General features: G+C 40.9%; 1 protein-coding gene across 3 annotated transcripts in view; it reads right to left on the reverse strand.

Moving 5' to 3' along the window:
- Positions 1 to 22589, reverse strand: part of TEX10 (testis expressed 10) — a 67262-nt gene that overhangs the window by 17713 nt on the left and 26960 nt on the right. For all 3 annotated transcript variants that reach the window (XM_008260939.3, XM_017349127.3, XM_002707942.5), the window contains 6 exons: positions 17199 to 17437; positions 16438 to 16573; positions 15001 to 15176; positions 13174 to 13351; positions 7175 to 7263; positions 3022 to 3155 (listed from right to left, as the gene is read on the reverse strand). In XM_008260939.3, the coding sequence (XP_008259161.1) occupies positions 3022 to 3155; positions 7175 to 7263; positions 13174 to 13351; positions 15001 to 15176; positions 16438 to 16573; positions 17199 to 17437 (952 nt within the window). The remainder of the gene's footprint in view (positions 1 to 3021; positions 3156 to 7174; positions 7264 to 13173; positions 13352 to 15000; positions 15177 to 16437; positions 16574 to 17198; positions 17438 to 22589) is intronic.

The following is a 22589-nucleotide window of genomic DNA, read 5'->3' on the forward strand; positions in this document are numbered from 1 at the left end:
GGGAGGCTGACAGGGGATGGAGGAAAACTTTCACTATGATTCTTCTGTCCCTCTGAATTATACTGTGAATAATATCTACTTAATAAAAAGTTTGGGGGTCAGGGCTGTAGAACAGCAGGTAAGGCCTGTTGTGCCAGTATCCCATCCAGGAGCAGGTTCAAATCCTAGTTGCTCCACTTCCAATCCAGCTTCCCACCTAAGGACCTGGGAAAGCAGAAGATGGCCCAAGTGCTTGGGCCCCTGCCACCCATGTGGGAGACCCAAATGAAGCTCCTGATTCCCAGCTTCAGCCTGGCCCAGTCCTAGCGGTTACAGCCATTTGGGGACAACCCCCCCCCCCCCCCGACCATCCCTGCGTGTGCCACCTCTGCCTCTCCGTAACTCTTTCAAATAAATAAATAAATCTTAAAGGGGGGAGGAGGCTGTGGGCCTGGGGCACACATAGTTGCTAATGGCCTGGGAAAGCAGTACAAGACAGCCCAAGTGCCCACCCATGTGGGAAACTTGAAAAGATTCTGGCTCCTGGCTTTGGATTGGCCCAGCCCCGGCTATTATGGCCATTTGGGGAATGAACCAGTAGATGGAAGACCTTTCTGTCTCTCCCTCTATCTGTAACTCTACCTCTCAAGTAAACAAATAAAATCTTAAAAAAAAAAAAAACAAAACAAGATGTACTTAACTACTATAACTTGAGCACCTAAAGACTAGTTCATAGTAGGTATTCAATAAATTAAAAAAGTTTAAGAAAAAATTATTTCAGTCTAGAAATAACACTACCACAAAATTAAAAAACCCCATGTCCAAATGGAATAATTAGAAAATTATTATGCTAAGGATGTCAAAAATATTTTGTATGAAAACAACTTGAATATAACAAAGTTTAATTAAAATCTTCGCTTGGAAACTTCAGAAGCTAAAATTGATACTTTCAGATTTTTCCTAATATATGTCTTAATATTTCAAAGATAGCAACCTTGAACTTCAATGCATGACAATGCCAAATGGTCACCTCAGAAATATATTTGATTACATTTTCTTTTTAAAAAATTTTTGGTGGTGCTAAATGATATTTTCTCCTACTAACTTTATTTTATTTTGAAAGCAGAGAGAGAGAGAGAGAGAGAGAGAGAGAGAAGGAAGAGATAGATCTTTCATCCACTGGTTCACTCCCCAAATGGCCACAACAACTGGAGCTGGGCCAGGCTAAATCCAGGAGCCAAGAACCAGGAGATTTTTCTGGATCTTCCACGTGGGTGCAGGGCCCAAGGACTTGGGCCATCTCCTGCTGCTTTCCCAGGCACATTAGCAGGCAGCTGGATTGGAAGTGGAGCAGCTGGGACTTAAACCAGTGCCAATATTGGATGCCGGCACCATAGGCAGTGGCTTAATCCTCTGTGCCATAAAGCAGGCCCCTTGATTACCTTTTCCTGAAAACTGTCTTGGTATTACAATGATGATATGCTTATAAGATATTTAAATTATCATGCAGAAATAAGAAAGCTACAGGAACTTATTATTTAGTTCAAGACCTCAATAAAACAAAGCCTAGATAGGTTACCTGAATTATAAGTCACCCAACTAGAAGCTGGCAATCTATGCATGAAATCCGGGCCAACTAATTCCATACTGTGCTTTCTCCAAAACATCACGGGGTAAATACATTAAATTCAGTTGTTTTAGAACAACTTAGCATTCACGACCTTGACCTCAGTTTTTAGCTCTTTGTTACTATGGAATAAGACAAAATATTAGATATTAAATGATTATGTTGGCTACTCAATTTATTATTACTTCCTTTCACTTTTATTAAAACCATTATACATGGGGGCCGGCGCTCTGACGTAGCAGGTAAAGCCGCCGCCTGCAGTGCTGGCATCCTATATGGGCGCCGGTTCAAATCCCGGCTGCTCCACTTCTGATCCAACTCTCTGCTATGGCCTGGGAAAGCAATAAAAGATGGTCCAAGTCCTTAGGCCCCTGCACCCACGTGGGAAACCCAGAAGAAGCTCCTGGCTCCTGGCTTCTGATCAGCGCACCTCCAGCCATTGCAGCCAATTGGGGAGTGAACCAGAGGATGGAAGACCTCTCTCTCTCTCTTTGCCTCTCCTTCTCTGTGTTAATTCTGACTTGCAAATAATAAAAAGTAAATGAAAATCTTTTTAAAAAAATTATACATGGAGAACCTACAAGTAAACACAATACCAACCACTATGAGTAATAAGGAGAGGATAAATCTTTAAAAAAAAAAAAAAGATTTCAATGCTGAACTTCAAATCTTAAGAATTAGGATTTTAAATTTAGGTAAAGTAAGTTACGTATTAATTATTAAAACCAAAGGAACTGCTTTAGTAACCTTTTCTGTTAAAAAGTCATCTTCAAAGAAATCAATTCCGGGGCCAGTGTTGTGGCACAGATTAAGCGGCAGCCTACAGTGCTGGCGTTACATATGGGTGTCAGTTCAAGTCCTGGCTGCTCCACTTCCCATCCAGCTCTCTGCTGATAAACCTGAGAATGCAATAAAGGATGGTCCAAGTACTTGGGCCCCTGCATCCACATGGGAAATTTGGAGGAAGCTTCTGGCTCCTGGATCTAGATCAGCCCAGCTCTGGCTGTTGCAGCCATTTGGGGAGTGAACCAGCATACAGAAGATCTCTTTCTCCCCCTCTTTAAAATAAATGAAATAAATCTTTGCGGGGGGAGGGGGGAGGGCTGGCACTGTGGTGCAGTAGGTTAAGCCTCTGCCTACAGCACCAGCATCCCATATGGGTGCTGGTTCGAGTCCTGGCTGCTCTACTTCTAATCCTGCTCTCTGCTAATGGCCTGGGAAAGCAGCAGAAGATGGCCCAAGTGCTTGCCCCTGCACCCGCGTGAGACCTGGATGAAGCTGCTGGCACCTGGCTTCAGCCTGCCTCAGCCCACTGCAGCCATCTGGGGAGTAAACCAGCAGATGAAGATCTCCCTTTCTCTCTCCTTCAAATGGATAAATAAATCTTTAAAAAAAAAAAAAAAATCCACTATTACCTCTGTGACATCCCAGTGGTGTAAAAATTGATCCAAATCTGTAAGGTAGAGCAGCACAGGAGAAAGCTGGGTCTGGATGACATGAGGAACTCCTCGAAGGCTCTGAAGCCAACTCAACTCCTCTTTTGAAAATCCTAAAGCAGGTAACAAAGTAGGCCAATTAAAAAAAACAGAGCAGTGGTATTCTTTATTATTCCCTGAAAAAAGAGATGACATGTTTCAAGTACCTCCTTGTTTGAACTATCTTGCTGAGTTTCTGCACTTCATGCAGTACTTTTCAATGAAGGCAGTGAAAATCATGTAATTATACATACAACAGATGTACGTACACAGCTCAAGCTAAAATACAGCAAGAAACAAGGTTTAACATTTTTTACTTACAACAAAATGAAATAGTATCATCTTTCTAGTTAATAATAAGTGTTAAAAAGAAATGAGCAATAGGAACGGCATTGTGACACAGTCAGATAAGCCACCGCTTGCAATGTCGGCATTCAATACAGGTGCTGGTTCATGCCCTGGCTGTTCCACTTCTGATCCAGCTCCCTGCTAACGGCATGAGAAAGCAGTAAAACTCAGTGAGGGGCTGACACTGCGGTGTAGCGGGTAAAGCCACTGCCTGCAATGTTGGCATCCCATATGGGCGCTGGTTCAAGTCCCAGCTGCTCCACTTCTGATCTGGCTCTCTGCTATGGCCTGGGAAAGCAGAAGATGGCCCAAATCCTTGGGCCCCTGCAACAACATGGGAGACCCAGAAGAAGCTCCTGGCTCCCGACTTCAGATCAGCACAGCTGCACCCATTGCAGCCATTTGGGGAGTGAACCTGTGGATGGAAGACCTCTCTCTTCTCTTTCTCTCTCTCCCCCCTCCCTGCCTCTGTCCCTGTAATTCCAGCTTTCAAATAAATAAATAACTTTCAAAAAAAAGATCTCTCTCTGTAACTCTACCTTTCAAACGAATAAATAAATCTTTTTTCCTAAGATTTATTTATTCATTTGAAAGGCAGAGCTAACCAGGAGAGGGAGGGAGGGAGGGAGGGGGAGAGGGGGAGAGGGGGAGAGAGGGAGAGAGGGAGAGAGGGAGAGAGGGAGAGAGGGAGGGAGGGGGAGAGAGAGAGAGAGAAGTGTTCCATTCGCTGGTTCACCCATTACACCACAGCACTGGCCCCGTGAATGAATAAAATCTTAAAAAAAAAAAAAAAAAAAAATCTCGCTGAGTCCTTACCACTCATGTGGGAGACCCAGAAAATGATTCTGGATCCTGGCTTTGCCCTGGCCCAGCCCTGGCTATTGCAGCTACCCGGGAATGAACCAGTGGTCTGAAGACAGATCAATCTCTCTCTAACTCTGCTTTTCAAACAATAAATCGTAGGGGCTGGCTCTGTGGTATAGTGGGTAGAGTTGCCACCTGCAGCATTGGCATACCATATGGGCACTCTACTTCTAATTCAGATCAAGTCCTGGCTGCTCCACTTCCAATCCAGATCTCTGCTAATGTGCCTGAAAGCAGCACAAGATGGTCCTAGTCCTTGGGCCCCTGCCACCAATTGGGAGACCTGGAAGAAGCTCCTGGCTCCAGCATGGCCCACCACGGGCACTGCAGCCATGTGGGGAGTGACCCAGCAGATAGAAGACTTCTCCTTCTCTCTCTGCCTCTGTCTCTATCTGTAACTCCACCTTTCAAATAAGTTAATAAATCACTTAAAATAAATAAAACAATCAGAGGAGGGGAAAAAGCAAATGAGCAAGTAAAAGCAATGATACATTCATTATTACTCCTCCACTTACAAGTATGTACAAGTATGTACCGAGCACTACACATTTGTTTCTAAAAACATAGAATAAAGTCATTTCATGTTTTAAAATTTCTCTATCCTCCTAATGTCCTTTGAATTTTGACAACATATATTCTGATTCCCTCAAAAATCCTATGCATTTGGCCTAACCTATGCAGGCAATTTGCCAGCCTTCCTCCTAAAAGGTAGCTCTCAAAATGATCAGAATACCACTGACATGGCCAAACCCTAGCTTTCTGCTTTGATGTTCAGGTCACTATTTTCATTGAGTAAAACCTAAAAAGGTATCAACTAGTATGATAGCCACATAACAATACTGACTCCTAAGGAACATTCTAAAACAAGTAACAACTTTTTGATGGGATGATTAAACCATAAAGACCTCCAACCTCAAATATGTAGATTCAAAAAATGCCAAGTAAACATTTAAGGGTTTACATTTACCCTTTTTTCTCTTTAAAGATTTATTTATTTATTCACAGAGAATCAGAGAGAGAGAGAGAGAGAGAGAGAGAGAGAATGAATCTTCCATCTGCTGATTCATTCTCCAAATAGTTGCAATGGCCAGAGCTTTGCCAATCAGAAGCCAGGAGCCAGGAGCTTCTTCTAGGTCTCCCATGTGGTGCAGGGTTCCAAGTACTTGGGCCATCTTCCTCTGCTTTCCCAGGCCACAGCAGAGAACTGGATCAGAAGTGGAGCGGCTGAGGTCTCAAACAGGCGCCAATATGGGATGCACTTAGCTTTTAAAATATCTTGCTAGATTCACTATAGTAACTATCAAGTTCATTTTGCATATCAACAAGATCTTAACTAACTCTCCTTATCTCAAATCTTCAGAAAATCAAAGAATCTCATTATCATCCAAGTACAAAGTGACCAGTTGAAATAACACAATAGGGGCCAGTGTTGTGGTGGCAGCTAAAGCTGTGGCCTGCAAAACTGACATCCCATAAGGATCCTGGCTGCTCTACTTCTGATCCAGCTCCCTGCGAATGTACCTGGGAAAGCAATGAAGGATGGCCCACATAAGTGCTTGGGCTCCAGCACCCATGTAGGAGACCTAGAAGAAGCTCCTGGCTCTGGCCTGGCCTAGCCCTGGCTGTTGTGGCCACTGGGGAGTGAACCAGCAGATGGAAGATCAATCTCTCTATCCCCACTCCCCCACAGTCTCAAAAAAAAAAAAAAAAAAAAAGTTATCTTAAATGGAATGCAGAAAACAAATAATCAAAATGTGATATTATTCATAAATCAAGTTGAATATTTTTTTTTTGACAGGCAGAGTGGACAGTGAGAGACAGAGAGAGAGAGAGAGAGAGAAAGTCTTCCTTTTTGCCATTGGTTCACCCTCCAACGGCCGCTGCGGCCGGCGCACTGCGCTGATCCGAAGCCAGGAGCCAGGTGCCTCTCCTGGTCTCCAATGCGGGTGCAGGACCCAAGCACTTGGGCCATCCTCCACTGCCCTCCCGGGCCACAGCAGAGAGCTGGGCTGGAAGAGGGGCAACTGGGACAGGATCCAGCGCCCCGACCAGGACTAGAACCCGGTGTGCCGGCGCCACAGGTGGAGGATTAGCCTATTGAGCCACGGTGCTGGCCCAAGTTGAATATTTTAAAATGTTTAAAATGGATATTCTGCTAATCTTTTTTTTTTTTTTTAAGCTTATAGTGGTATTTTCTCTGGCTATTTTAAAAAGAGCCAATCAGATACCAAGTGACATTCAAATGATCCTCAAGTTTTTGATTATGAGAAATTTAAAGGTGAGCCATCTATCACCTTCTTTGAGGCACCTGATAACATAGGGTATAAACATTCTTTCAAAGATTCCCACTTTTTTTTTTTTTTTTTTTTGGACAGGCAGAATGAGAGAGAGAGAAAGGTCTTCCTTTTCCAGATTCCCACTTATTAATCAAAATAAAAACCATTCCAAGATAGGCAGACTATATAGTCATCTTTAAAACCTAAAGTCAGGGCCGGCGCTGTGGCTCACTAGGCTATCCTCCACCTTGCAGCGCCGGCACACCGGGTTCTAGTCCCGGTTGCCCCTCTTCCAGGCCAGCTCTCTGCTGTGACCAGGGAGTGCAGTGGAGGATGGTCCAAGTACTTGGGCCCTGCACCCCGTGGGAGACCAGGAGAAGCACCTGGCTCCTGCCATTGGATCAGCACGGTGCGCCGGCCATAGCGCGCCGGCCATTGGAGAGTGAACCAACGGCAAAAGGAAGACCTTTCTCTCTCTCTCTCACTGTCCACTCTGCCTGTCAAAAATAAAACAAAACAAAACCTATAGTCAAACAGGTAAGACTGTAGATCTTAGAAGAATAGTGACTCATAGTAGCTTTTTCTCTGCAAGTGAATATAGTTACCTGCAAGTGTGGAAAATAAGAAGCTGATATAGTCCACATCACTGATCAACCAGTCATTAACTGAATACTTCCATCCAGAAAATGACGATCTATAAAAAACAATGGGAGAACTATTAACAAAAGTGATTAAAAACTTTATAAAATCAAAGATAGCATAGTATATATTCATTTTTCCTTACTAAAAACAATCTGATTTAATAGCTTAAAACAAATCCATAGTACATACTGTTTTACTTTCATATATAAGAGGTTCAGTACAATATAAAAATTTTAAATTCTAACATACTTATGTAAAGTTTCGTTAAAAGTGTAACTGATCTACATACATGGTATAATACAAATTTCTACCCCACTTGAAAATGAGTCCAAAGAGCCAAGCTGAAGTTCTGCTTTTTCATTTTTTTACTATTTCTATTTCACAACAGTACAGCTAAGGTATTGGCAGAAGACTCAAAATAGCTAAATGTAAAGTAGTTTCTCATTAAATGAGAATTACTTGGTTCCTGACACAAGTTCAGTTTCCAGTAACTTCTTTAAAAATTGCTGCTGGGAGAGTATTTGGCCTAGCAGTTAAGCCACCAGTTGGGACACTTGCATCCCACATCAGAGTGCCTGGGTTCCAGTCCTGGCTCCACTCCAAATTCTAGGTTATCCACCAACATATACCACGCGAGACAGAAGTGATGGCTTAAGTGGGTGGGTCCCTGCTACCCATGTGAATTGAGCTCCAAGCTACTGTGGGTGAGCATTTGGTAAGTGAGCCAAGAGATGGGAGCTCTCTCTAAAATAAATACATTTTTAAAAAGAAAAAACTCCTTTCAAGGGAAGGCTAGGAAGAGAGCAAATGTCAAACATGGATATAAACAAAACAGACTGAGAAGGGTAAGATTTAATAAACTGAAATTACAAATTTTAATCATGGACATCTGAATAAATATCAGAAAAAAACTGAGTTTCTAAATTGACCTACTAGTGTTTAATAATCTAATCACTATAGAAAGTACATTTGTATTTATTAATATTCTTAAATTGAGGGGGGTAAAAATAATGAAAACACCCTTCCGACTATCACTGCCAGGCAATAAGCAAAGGTTTGTGAAGGTATTATCACAAGTTGGGAGGTTATAAAAAGGCACAGATGCTCAGTAGAAAGGAATAAAAGAGTGGTTAGAAAAATTCTAACATCTTCTTGAACCCCCATAAAAACAGGAAGCAGTGGTGCCACCCAGTGGCTAATATGAACGACAAGCAATACTGTCTTTAAAACTATGATGACCACACATACCATACAATGCAGAACAGAGAAAAAGTGCTATTACTAGTTATCTTGGGGCAGAAGGGTAAATTAGAACTGTTCCTGGCAGAGTAGATTATCTGTTCATCCTACTTAAAGCACAAGCCAAATGTTCTTATTCCAAGCAATTTTTCCCCCCACAGAGACTTTAATCTTACACTGTAGATTACTTTTCCATACTTACGCTTTACATTCCCCCAATCCAACTATAAATAAACCAAGGGCAAAGAGGTACAGAAAAGGCCACTGGATATCAATTATGGAACAACACAAGGAGAATGGTATAGGGGAAAAGTCAAATCCTAAGAAACTGTAAGTAGGCAAGTAAAGAGTAGGGGCAGCAAATCTAAATATGCTTTTTAAATCTAAAAGAAAATAAACATACACAATTTCAGGCTAATGGTTTTTTCACATGGTGAACATCCTGCTTAGGTTGTACTCTGCTATCTATACTTAAAAGAAACACATTCAATAGAGACAGCAGGGCATCAGAGTACAAAAAATTGATTTAAACTTGTTATCACAGCTCAACGTAACAAAATAAAAATTCAGAAATGACTAGTGGAGTATTTCAGAAGAATTCATCTAGCAACAGTATGCAAAATGCATGGAATTGAGAGGCAAGAGTTACAATGGCATAGATGGGAGATAATGAACACATTAGCTATTTTGTAGTCAAGGTCAAGGAAAGGGGTATTTTGGAGAGGAAAAAGTAACCCAAGATATATTTGAAGGTGCCAAACATTAAACTTTGACCCCAGGAAAAGCGATGAAATAGATGATAATGCCATTGTCCCAAAGCTGAAATCCCTTTTGTATTCTTTTTAAAGAGAGATAACCCTAAATGAGAAAAATATATTTACAGAGACAGAAATCTATTAAGACTATGATGTAACACTAAAAACAAAAACCTTCAATCTGATAGAATTAAAAAATTTTTCAAGTCTAAATAGGCCTTTTTTTTTTTGACAGGCAGAGTGGACAGTGAGAGAGAGAGAGAGACAGAGAGAAAGGTCTTCCTTTTGCCGTTGGTTCACCCTCCAATGGCCGCCACGGCTGGCTTGCTGCAGCCGGCACAACATGCTGATCCGAAGCCAGGAGCCAGGTGCCTCTCCTGGTCTCCCATGGGGTGCAGGGCCCAAGCACTTGGGCCATCCTCCACTGCCTTCCCAGGCCACAGCAGAGAGCTGGCCTGGAAGAGGGGCAACTGGGACAGAATCCAGCGCCCCGAATGGGACTAGAACCCGGTGTGCCGGCACCACTAGGTGGAGGATTAGCCTATTGAGCCACGGCGCCGGCCTAAATAGGCCATTTTTAAAAATTTATTCTTATTTGAAAGGTACAGTGACAGAGAGCCAGAAACAGAGTTAAGAGACTACCCTTCTACTGGTTCACTCCCCAGATGCTGGCAACAGTTGGGCTGGACCAAGCCAAAATTCAGAGCTCAGAACTCAATTATGGTCTCTCATGTAGGTGGCAGGGACCCAACCACTTTAGCCATCACCTGCAGCCAGCCTCCCAAGGTGTGTGTTAGCAAGAAACAGGAATTAGACATGGAGCCAGGACTTGAACCCAGGTATTCCGATATATTATGCAGTGGCATTTCAACCACTGTGCCAAATGCCAACCCCTGGTGGATTTTTAACTGGAATGACAGTGTGCTCTCTACTTAATGATCACAGGCAATTACTGTCAGTATTCCAATTCTCACAATTCCTCAGGGTAAAAACTAAAAAAATAAGAAAAAAAGACAGATGGGAGTGAGGAGGGAAGAAGAATAGGGTAGGAAGAACCATTATGCTCTTAAAACTGTATACATGAAATACAAGAAATCTGTTCCTTTTACATAAATACAGCGAAAAATGAAAATAAATTTAAAATTTTTTTAAACGTAAAAAAGACTTCTGCAAACCCTTGACAAAAGTTATTAAGCATAAGTGAATCAAAACTGGTGATAAAGATATTAATTGCAGCTTCTGAAGAAAATCACTTTCAAGAAATATTCAAAAGGTGCTTTTACCTGAATGTTAAGTTATAGCTAAGAAATGGAGTGCCCTCTACTGGAAGTTAATAGATAGACAAGTTAATAAACCACTTAAATTCTAGGAAAAGTAATACTTCATTTTTTAAAGACCTACAAATAAATGCTTCTATTACAAAAAGTGTGATATTTTTATTGCCAAGAAAAACATGGAAAACCAATTAATATTTAAAATACTTTAAAACATGACCAAGTCTAATTCACATACAGAAGATATAAATCCTGAATTTTCACATAGAAACAACATATTACACATGGCTCTCTTTTGCTAAAAGGAAAGGTATTGCCAGTTATGAAGCATATTTCTAGTGTATATGAAGAGCCAAAGTGACTCCATTTTAAAACAATAAAAGGGCCGGCGCCGCGGCTCACTAGGCTAATCCTCCGCCTAGCGGCGCCGGCACACCGGGTTCTAGTCCCGGTCGGGGCGCCGGATTCTGTCCCGGTTGCCCCTCTTCCAGGCCAGCCCTCTGCTGTGGCCAGGGAGTGCAGTGGAGGATGGCCCAGGTGCTTGGGCCCTGCACCCCATGGGAGACCAGGAAAAGCACCTGGCTCCTGGCTCCTGCCATCGGATCAGCGCGGTGTGCCGGCCGCAGCGCGCCGGCCGCGGCGGCCATTGGAGGGTGAACCAACGGCAAAGGAAGACCTTTCTCTCTGTCTCTCTCTCTCACTGTCCACTCTGCCTGTCAAAAAAAAAAAATAAATAAAATAAAATAAAATAAAAAATAAAAAAAATAAAAAAAAGCAGTCTCCGTTTCCCATAGCAGACCCGAGTCCTTGTAAAAGCAGGCATTCAGGCATTCCAGAGATATCAAAGCTTACCAGGGACAGCTAGCTCGGTAGACCAAGGACAGCACAGTAGAGATTGCTAAACAAAGTAACTCCCTGTACCCAAAGCTTCCCTGCTATAAGCCCCCGCTGTAACTCCCTGTACCCAGAGCTTCCATGCTGTATGTAACTCTTTTTTCCTTCTGATGTAGCCCTTTTTTCCTTTAAAAACTCTCCCTAACAAAGACTGGGGCCTCACTCCTTCCTCCGCTGTGCCGGTTGGTTGGATGGGGTCCCTGTCCTGGCTTGTACTCCGGAATAAGCCTTGCTTTTGCAGTTCGGTGTGATGGACTCTTTGGGGGTCTCTGCGGGGATATAACGATCTGGGCATAACATATACAGTCAAATATCTGTTCTATACTTGTATTCAGAGACTGGCAACAGCAGTCTATTAAGACGATGAGCTACTGCTACTTTCCTGGATAGAGGATTTGTAAAACCAAACTCATCTTTAACCATAGTTTTCAGGTATAGCCTAGATTTAATTTTCTGCCTAAAACATCAGACTCTGACGAGAAACCACAACCAGTAATAAATATTGCTAAATAGTACAATGATACAAAGTGTCTGAAGATATGTTCAACACTGGCAATATGAAATAATTATAAAATCTTTCAGGAAAATGGTACAGCCACTGTGGAAAATGGTATGGTGGTTCCTCAAAAAATTAAACACAGAATTATTATTGATTCAGAAATTCCACTTCTGAGAAAATAACCAAAGAAATTGAAAGCTGGGTCTCAAAAGGATATTTATATATACCACATTCATAAAAGTATTCATAATGACCAAAAAGTAAAAGTTCAAATGTCCATCAACAGATGAACTGATAAAATAAAATTTAGTATATCTGTATCTGAATTATATTACTCAGCTTAAAAAAGGAATGCAATTCTGATACATGCTACAACATGATGAGCCACTGTGCCAAGTGAAAAAAAGACCCAAAAGGAAAAACACTGGGGCCAGTGCTGTGGCAGAGCAAGTTAAACCACAGCCTGCAGAGCTGGCATCCCATGCGGGCTCCAGTTCAAGTCCAAGCCGCTCTACTTCCAAACCAGCTCCTTGCTAACACACCTGGGAAAGCAGCCTAAGTGCCTGGGTTCCTGTTACCCACGTGGGAGACATGGAAGAAGCTCTTGGCTTTGGCCTGGCCCCACCACTTGGGGAGTGAACCAGGATATAGAAGTACTCTCTTAGTTTCCCTCTCCCTGCCCCATAATACTTTCGAATAAAATAAATCTTTAAAAAAAAGGAAAAATACTGTATGATTCTACTTATAGACAGAACAGAACAGTAGTTACCACAAGATGGGGGAGGAGAAAGGAAGGAATTACTGCCTAATGAGCAGAATTTCAATTTGGGATCATGAAAGAGCTCGGGACAATACCAATGAACTACACGTCCTTAAAAACAGTTAAAATGTTAGATTATTATGTTATGTATATTATTCCATGAAAAAAATTTGAAGTGACCCCTGCTCTCAATCCACAAGCTTGTTTAATTCATAAGCTACACTAAATTCTGAGCACCCTGAAAGGAAGGTCTAGTAGCAATTCCTAACACCAAAAATTTTAAGTACAGCACTCTCACCTGCCAATGAATGCGTACAACATGCTTTGAGTAACACAATTTCATCCCTTATTCCAATCTACCTTACAAAAAAATCACTAAGCAAGTAATCTCAAAGTCTTACCCTAGTGAACAGTTGCCAACTTTCACCTTAAAAGAAATAGCAGCAGTACATGATTTTAAAAGCCTTCTGCATTTCACAAATGATTAGTAAGAGGAAAAAAAGGTTATATACTCAAAATACAGATCATTTGTGCATAATACCTCATGTGCAGTATCCCAATAAGCATAGCAACCAAACTTGAACTGAGTCTTCCCATAACACAACAACGACTCAACCGAGAAAGCAGATCAGCAGGCAGACTGGGTAGAAAATATACAAGCTGAACCAAATGTTGCTGAGACTCTGCAGGGAGAACCACCACAGTGCCTTCCTGTGGATCTAGTGGGGCAGGAAGACATTAAATTAAGTATAAAAAATATGCAAACCAGAGATTAATGTTATGTTTGGTGTCAATTAAATCAACATACTAAAAAGTTGTTATCATAAAGCACTCATGTTGGGATGGTTAAACTATTTCCTAAAGTAAAACCAAGAACTTAATTTAAAAATTTATTTAAGACTGTAATAATTCACAATACGAGTGTCTTGTTACAAGTGGAAATCCATACAACAAATACTATTCAGCTGTAAAAAGGAATTAAGCACAAGTACTTGCTACGATATGATAAACAGTAAAACTATTATGCCAAGTTTAAAAAAAACAGATTCAAAAGGACTCATATTATATAATTTAATTTGTAAGCAATACTCAAAACAGACATAGGAACAGAAAGTAGATCAGTGAATTCCAGGGATTCTGGCAAAGAGGGAATGAGGGACTAATAGATTCTGGGTTTCTTTTTGGAGTGTTGGAGTGATGAAAATGTTCTAGAATTAAATAGTGGTGACAGAATAACACAATCTGAGTAATACAAGTGGATTTAAAAGTCACCATTCATCATAAGATAGTGAATTTTAAAATTGATGTTTTTTGTATTTTATAATTTTAGATTATATCCCAATAAATGCAAATTAGAGATGTATGTATACATTATGTATATTCAACATGTCATTATTTTAACTATTACATTTCCATTTATGAATAAATAATAATAATATAAGGAAGTCATACAAGATATTCATCTAAGAAACATTATGGAATTTTTTTAAAAATATCTGATTGGTTTTGAACTTATGAATAGCAGATGTTCACAAAGACAACTTAAGATATTAACAAACATCTACAAGTATTAACTCTATTCTAATAGATAATACTACTGAAAATTAATTTACTGTTTGATGTTGTTTTGTCAATTTACCCACGGTATAACTAATTTAGATTTCAGCAAAGGCAAATCTAAGGAGCTCCTCTTGGGAAGGGCCTAGCAGTTAAGTTGCTCACATCCCTTATCAGAGTGTCTGGGCTTGCTACCTGGTTGTGGCTCCTGACTCCACCTGTCAATGAAGATCCTGAGAAGTCACAATGATGGCTCAAGTAATTGGATTCCTATCACCTATGTGGAAGATCAGGATTTTGTTCCTGGCTCCTGGCTTCAGCCCCAGCTGAAGTGAACCAACAAATGGAGTGCTCTTCGTGGTCTATGTCATTGTGTCTGTTTCAGCGTCTCAAAAAATTAAACTTTAAAAAGTAATACAAAGGCGGGTGTAGCAGCTCACTAGGCTAATCCTCCAACTGTGGCACAGGCACCCCAGGTTCTAGTCCAGGTTGCTCCTCTTCCAGTCCAGCTCTCTGCCGTGATCTGGGAAGGCAGTGAAGGATGGCCTAAGTGCTTGGGCCCTGCACCTGCATGGGAGACCAGGAGGAAGCACCTGGCTCCTGGCTTCGGATTGGCGCAGCGCGCCGGCTGTAGCAGCCATTTGGGGGGTGAACCAATAGAAGGAAGACCTTTCTCTCTGTCTCTCTCTAACTCTGCCTGTCCAAAAAAAAAAAAAAAATTAATACAAAGATCTAAACATCTCTCCTTAAAAACCTCTTTCCTTGATCACAACAGACCAGTGACTACCTACAGCATTAAACAAACTCTTACCATAGATTCGGAGAGCAGTAGCTTGTAAACTTTTTAGTAATTCTTTATTTGCTCTTGCTGCAGCAGTATGAATGATATCAATAAGCTGTGTAGAAAGCTCAGGGTTTCGGGAGCCAAGATGAGCAAGTTGCAATGGTAAACCAGCCAACCAACGTGATAACACTTTACTACGGTATCTTAGAAAGGCCAAGGAACAACAAAATGTAATTTTCAAAGACAAGGAAAATAAATTTAAACAAAAAAATATTTAACATATCTACCATAAAGTGACTAACTATACACCAATAACATGTATTCACACACATCTGAAATCCTACAAGATGCCAGCATCATTTACTCCAGTTTCCAAGGCTTTATCCACTAAATTCAAAGTTCATGTAATTTTAGGTGCTATTTAAATAGTATTTATTACATTAAAGGACATAGATAATACATAACTCACTGAAAACTTTCCTCATTAGTGTCAATCACCATTAACAGATTAATGCAATCAGTTTAAGATGCCAACACACAAAATGGTTTCAACTTGCATGTTATTTTAGTTCTTTAGGATACCGCCAAAGCTCTAACGCTGTGTAATGGCAAACATTGTTTGCTGTCCCAACAGCTTAGCAATTTAAGCATGGACTTTTTTATCTCAGACAACTTAAGTCTCAGCTCTGCTACCAATTAGCTGCATGATACTTGCCAATTTATTTAACCTAAGCTTCTGTTTCCTTCTATAAAATGGGAGTAAGAGTACCCACCTCACAGTAGCATTACGAGAATTATGAAGCTTAATTATAAAAAGCACCTGGCTTATAATAAAGACCAGAATATTTTTCAGTAACTTCCTACATAGGTTGAAGTATCCCAAATTTGTATTTTCCACCCTGACAGCTTTCTGTCTGCCCTCAGGAAATGTGAAACTCACATCAAAAAATTAATTCCTACTCTTCCTAATTCATACTCTTTTCAGACTATTCAACAGCAGAGCCCATTTCTCTCATGTTCTCTCATTACTCCCTGTGTAATCTCATCTGATAGCACCAAACTAAGTTAGAAACTTTCTAACCTTCTGTTATCCTCACTTATATCCCATATGACACAGTATGTCACAAAGAGCTACTAACTAAATCTCGATAATTTTTATAGAAAGGAAAAGTAAAAATTCAGACTGTTAGGGTTGTTCCAAGTGCCTTTTAGCACTGGGCAGGTAGAAGTATATGTGTAAACAATCTTGTATGTGTTCAGAAACAGGCATCAAATTTACTGGCACTATTATATACGCATACTTATAAAATTTTCTATTGTTTCTTAAATGTAATCAAAAAGAATAAAAAGCAATCTTCTCCAAGGACTTAACCACTCAATGATAGACTATAAAACAGCTCAGCAAGAGAAAAAGAAAGGAAAAGTAACAAAACTAAAAATAAAGTAATAATAACAAAACTTTACCTGAATCTGTAAGATCGTAGTTCTTCCTTCTGATAGATTTTACTGAAAAACTTCAGCAACAAAGTTCGAACTGGAAGGATAAGGCCCCTTTGCTGATATAAGGTATATACTGCTTTAATCAGAGTCTCTGTAGCCTCTAAAAACAGAAAAACAATTCTGCATATAAATCAAGAGTTTTCTTCAAAAATTCCTCTGTATTCATACAAGCACTTTACTTTGCTCTGTCAAAGATCTCAGCCAAATTCATGACTGAAATGAAAATCCTACAGCATTAGCATGGTTCATACCAAAGTCAAACCAACCAGAAGTTACAATATACATTTCCTAAAGGTACAACAAACCTAGGAGTGACAAAAACAGGATATTAGAAAGGTAGTAAATCAGATGGGTACCAAACAAGAAAGCTCTGAATTAATAAGTCACTGTAAAAACTGACAATGTAACTTAACCTCAAGCAAGAAAAAAAAGCAAGATTCATTCCACGCGAATCAAAAGAAAAGTCTCAATTTCTAGGCAACCAGATCAGAAAATAGAAATCTTAATCAATTTCTACCCACTGAGAAAGGGACATCCTGAGCCATAAATGATTTCAGTGCTCAAATGACAATGCTTTATAAATAATTAGGCTAGCTATCTTTTGTGGGTTGAATGTAATTACTTTAACTACAGGAAATGTCTGAAGTCATCATTTCAGCACTATACTCTAAATAGCATGCATAAGAGTTCCTGTCTTAAATAACAGATAAAGCAGCATCACCTACCTCTGTTGGGTTGTATCTGTATTAACCTCCACGATACTCCAAGCAATCTGTTCAGCTGCTTACTATTTAGCCTAGAGCCATCTTCAAGGGTCTCTGTCACAAATCTCCTGATCATTTCTATCCAACTGGAATCTTTCTGCAAAGTTGAGGCATTTGCCAAGGAGACCATGATATCAGACAGTGTTAAATTCAGTAAGAGATGATCTACGTTATTGGAGAAAATCGTGCAATGCTTGATGCTAAAAACAAACAAAGACATACACACATCCATAAAGTGTTAAATCTACCATGCCTGCTTCACCTAGGGTACTTAAAATAATCCATCAATGGATTAAAAAATTTTTCCTTCTAAAATCAACTGCCAAAAAGATCATATAGGCAAGTCTAGGCCACAGTTCTGTAAATAAACGACTCATTATGAAACTAAGGTTGTTAAGAAAGGCCTGAATTAGGATGTATACTGCTCAGTTCATTACTCAAACTGTTACACAAAAGATAAATGGTCATACAGTACTGCCTGGGAATCTTAAAAGATTTGTGGGACAAGATGACTTGCAAATCCTAATACACTTGAACATTATTTTTTTAAAGCCAATGTTCATATTTGGATGGACATCACAGTATACCTTGGCTTTACCCTAATTCCCATTTGATTTCAAAGAATCACTCATTTATCATGGACACAATTTCCTCATGTGTGAAGCAGGAGACTTATCTAAGTAAAACTGATCTGAAATGACTTAATTTTGTAACTGACATATTAAAATCAGTTTATTATAGTCAAAAAGCATTTCTTCTAAACACTGAAATTTCAATAGTTTCGATTTAGAAACTTTGCAACTTGGATCATACTCTTTTCAGACTATTCAACAGCAGAGCCCATTTCTCTCATGTTTAAGAAGATGTAAAGTTGATGAAAATCTAAATATCTCTAACCACTTTTAAAAGGAAAATAACCTTAGGCTTGAGCAAAGACACAGTAGTGAAAAGCACTACTAATGAGAAGAAAAATAAATTTGGTGCTATCAAGGCTCAAATGCTAGGATGAAATGACAAATGTGCATGGAAAGGTAAACTGGGAACAGACTACAAAGAGTCAGAGCAAAGACACCAAAACTAATTCTCAAGTCAAGGAAATAACAAGGCTGCAAGCTTCTTTCAGAGATGCGAAAGGGAAAACGAGTTATAGACTTGTATAAACAACACAGCAGTTGTACAGCCATTATCCTAAGCCAGGCAACAGATGGCAAAGACAAGAACCAGGGTCAGTGTTATATGGACTTCTAGAAGGGAGATATATAAGAAAAATAAAAATTATATCAATTTGAAACTTCCTGGAGTTATGGAATGGTATGCACCAAGGATTCTAGCACTGGTGACTAAGATGACAGGGATAATAAAAATAAGGGAGCAGAGAGGTGCAGAAATAAATTTTACCTCAGTTAAGTTTAGCCTAAAGTACCATAAACCCGGGAAAAAATACCCAACAAAATACAAGTCCGATACTAGAAGGAGAAATCTGAGCATTTTTATAAAAATTACTCATGGGGCCAGTGCTGTGGCGTAGCAGGTAAAGCCACTGCCTCCAGTGCCGGCATCCCACATGGGCACTGGTTCTACTCCCAGCTGCTCCACTTTCAATCCAGCTCTCTGCGATGGCCTGGGAAAGCAGAAGATGGCCCAAGTCCTTGGGCGCCTGCACCCGTGTGGGAGACCTGGAGGAAGCTCCTGGCTCCTGGCTTCGGATCGGCACAGCTCCAGCCGTTGTGGCCATCTGGGGAGTGAACCAGCGAATGGAAGACCTCTTTCTCTCTCTCTCTGCCTCTCCTTCTCTCTCTGTGTAACTCTTTCAAATAAATAAATTAAAAAAAAAATTACTCACAATGGGGCTTGTCGCTCCCCCTCTTCGTGGAGGAACGACACTAAGCCCTGCCTAGGCTTCATATCCGAGTCACGGCACCATTATGTCGCTCCCCCTCTTCGTGGAGGAACGACACTAGACCCTGCCTAGGCTTCATATCCGAGTCACGGCACCATTATGTCGCTCCCCCTCTTCGTGGAGGAACGACACAGGACCCTGCGCTGTTCTTTTGTCTGCTCGGCCCTCCCCGGGTTTGCTGCTGGTTCTTCCCGGGTTGGCTACGGTTCCTTCCACCTCCGTGGAAGGGCGGTTCCCCCTGGCCACTTTCCCCACTTCCGCAGGGGAGCGGCACACCGCCGGCCGGCTCTCTCGGGGGCTGCACAGGTGTTCCCTTAGATGTTCCCCTTAGATGTTCCTGGTACATGCCGTCTCTCTCCTCCTTTATAGTCCTCCTCCGCCAATCCTAACTCGGCTGCCCACACGCCGAGTACACCGCTCTCCTCCAATCAGGAGCAAGTCCTACAGTTTATTGGCTGAACTGGAGGCAGCTGTGTAGAAGCTGTTTTCTTCTCTCCCAGCGCCATATTGTGGGAGAGCAGATGCATAGAATAAGTCTTAATTCCAGTAACTTAGTCTAAGTCCGGGCTGCTCCCCACAGGGCTGGTGCTGTGGCACTGTAATGCAGTGCCAGCATCCCATATGGGTTCCACTTCTGACCCAGCTCCCTGCTGATGTGCCCAGGAAAGCAGCAGAGGATGGCCCAAGCACTTGGGCCCCTGCACCCACATGGGAGACCCAAAAGAAGCTCCTGGCTCCTGGCTCTGGATCAGCTTGGCTCCAGCCATTGTGGCCATTTGGAGAGTGAAGCCAGCTCATGGAAGACCTCTCTCTCTCTCTCTGTCTACCTCTCTGTTAACTGTTTCAAATAAATAAAATAAATCTTTAAAAAAAATTACCCACACACAACCACTCTTAGCTGCAAAGGAAGCTGGACAAGCTAGCTTTTATTTTGTGTGGCTATTATGTCCAACTAAAAATCAGGAGTTCTCTCATTGAGAGAATGAAACCATTGATAGGGCAACATTTCTTCTCCACGAGTAGATCTACCCTAAATTTATCTAAAGCTGTATAATTTATCACTATGTAGAAGGTCTCAATGAGTATCTGCATATCCGGAAGAGTTCATTCTGTTTCTCCAATAATTTATACAAATATTTCAAGACTAATTCTAGGGGCCATCACTGTGGCAAAGGGGATTAAGTTGCTGTCTGCAGCACTGACATCCCACATGGGCTCCAGTTTGAGTCCAGCACCCTGCTAACGCGCTTGACAAAGTAGCAGAAAATGGCCCAAGTCCTTGGACCCCTGTACCCACATGAGAGACCTGGAAGAAGTTACTGGCTCCTGGTTTTAGATGAATCCAGTTCCAGCCACTGTGGCTATTTAAGGAGTGAACCAGCGGGTGGAAGATCTTTCTCTCTCACTCTGTAACTCTGCCTTTCAAATAAGTAAAAATAAATCTTAAAATATTATATATATATCATCCATTCTATGAGGGAGGCAAGCCTCTGGTGAACCTTCAATTTCTGGCAGGGAATTAGAACCAAATGCCCTTGCTGTAAATAACTTCAAAAGTTATATTAAATTACTGTTTTTAAAATCTCAAAAGCATTCAAGGCCTAAGGCCTACCAAAGATATATTATGCCTACTTTATGCTGGACCCTTTTAGTGGTTTCTCTTCCAGGGTAAAGGTGAACTGGAAGTACAAATAGCTTTCAGATAAATCCTAATCCCATTTCTACATCATCCTAGTGGTTCAAGGAATAAATCTTCCCAAATTCCGGCAAGTTATTTTATAGTTATTGACAACCTGATTCTGAGCCTATTACAGAAAAGCCAAAGACCCAAAACACCCAACACAAGACTGGAGTAAAACAAAGTTAAAAGAATCACATTATCCTATTTTAAGACTTACCTATAAATCAAGACAGCATAGTACTGGTGAAAAAATAGATACAAGTAAGTTAATGCAACAGAGAGTCCCCCAAAATAGAACCATAAAAATATAGCCACCTGAGCAAAAACAAGGCAAAAAGGCAATCAATGGATAAAGAAAAGTCTTCTCAAGAAATGGTGAAATAACAATTGGACAGAAATTCCAGAACTGAAAAATGAAAATAGAAAATTCAACAGGTTTACGTATGACAGACGCAACTGTACACAATTAAAGAATTAAAAACTAGAGGACAAGAGATAAAGAAAAGTAAGCAATGGATTCATGGATTCAGTAAGTAGATCTAACATACATTAAATCAGTCTTGAGTGTAAAATAGGTCTCATTCTTCAAAAGATGAGAATTTTTTAGAACTGACTGAAGACATTTCAAGATTCAGGATCTGTTTCAATAAGTTAACTGAAAATAATAAAGGAAATAATAAAAGGAAAATAAAAAAGGAAATCCAAACTAAACCCACAGAAATATAAGTAACTCGGCTTTGACAAGGGAAAAAGACATTTCACTGTACATATCCTTGTGAAACTGCAAAAACTGAAAAATAGTACAATTTCAGGAAAAACAAAACAGCTTTTTTTAAAAAAAGATTTATTTATTTGAAAGAGTTACAAAGAGAGATAGAGGGAGCCAGCACTGTGGCGTAGTGGGTAAGCCGCCACCGCCTGCAGTGACAGCATCCCATATGGACATCGGTTCAAGAACCGGCTGCTCCACTTCCAATCCAGCTCTCTGCTATGGCCTGAGAAAGCAGTAGAAGTCCTTGGGCTCCTGCACCCACATAGGAAGGCCTGGAGGAAGCTCCTGGCTCCTGATCAGCACAGCTCCGGCCATTGTGGCCAACTAGGGAGTGAACCAGCAGATCGAAGACCTCTCTTTCTCTCTGCCTCTCCTTCTTTCTCTGTGTGACTCTAACTTTCAAATAAATAAATAAATCTTAAAAAAAAAAAAAAAAAAAAAGGAAGGTAGAGACAAAAAGATAGAGGTCTTCATCCATCAGTTCACTCCCGAAATGGCCACAACTGCTGAAGCCAAGCCCATCCAAAGCTAGGAGCCAGGAGCCAGGAGATTCTGGGTTTCTCACGTGGATGCAGGGGCCCAAAGACTTGGCCATCCTCCACTGCTTTCCCAGGTGCATTAGCAGGGAGCTAGGTCAGAAGTAGAGCAGTCAGGACTCAAACCAAAGCCCAGATGGGATGCCAGTGCTGGCCTGGGCTTTCATGTGCTGCACCACAGCACCAGCCCCAAATCAGCTTACTTTCTAAAAGTATCAACAGCAAAGTCAACACAAAGCTGACTTTTTAACACAGCAATGGAAACCCCAAAACAGTGAAATGTTCTTGTCATTTTGCTCAAACCAGAATATCACACTATTTGTTAACAAATGGAGAAATATGGGGTTGCACTGTGATGTGTGGCAGGTAAAGCTGCCACCACTGCTCCACTCCCGATCTAGCATCCTGCTAATGCAACTAGGAAAGCAAGGAGGATGGCCAAAATAAGCACCTGGGCCCCTTC

Source organism: Oryctolagus cuniculus, chromosome 1 (genome assembly GCF_964237555.1).
Source record: "Oryctolagus cuniculus chromosome 1, mOryCun1.1, whole genome shotgun sequence".
Taxonomy (NCBI): domain Eukaryota; kingdom Metazoa; phylum Chordata; class Mammalia; order Lagomorpha; family Leporidae; genus Oryctolagus; species Oryctolagus cuniculus.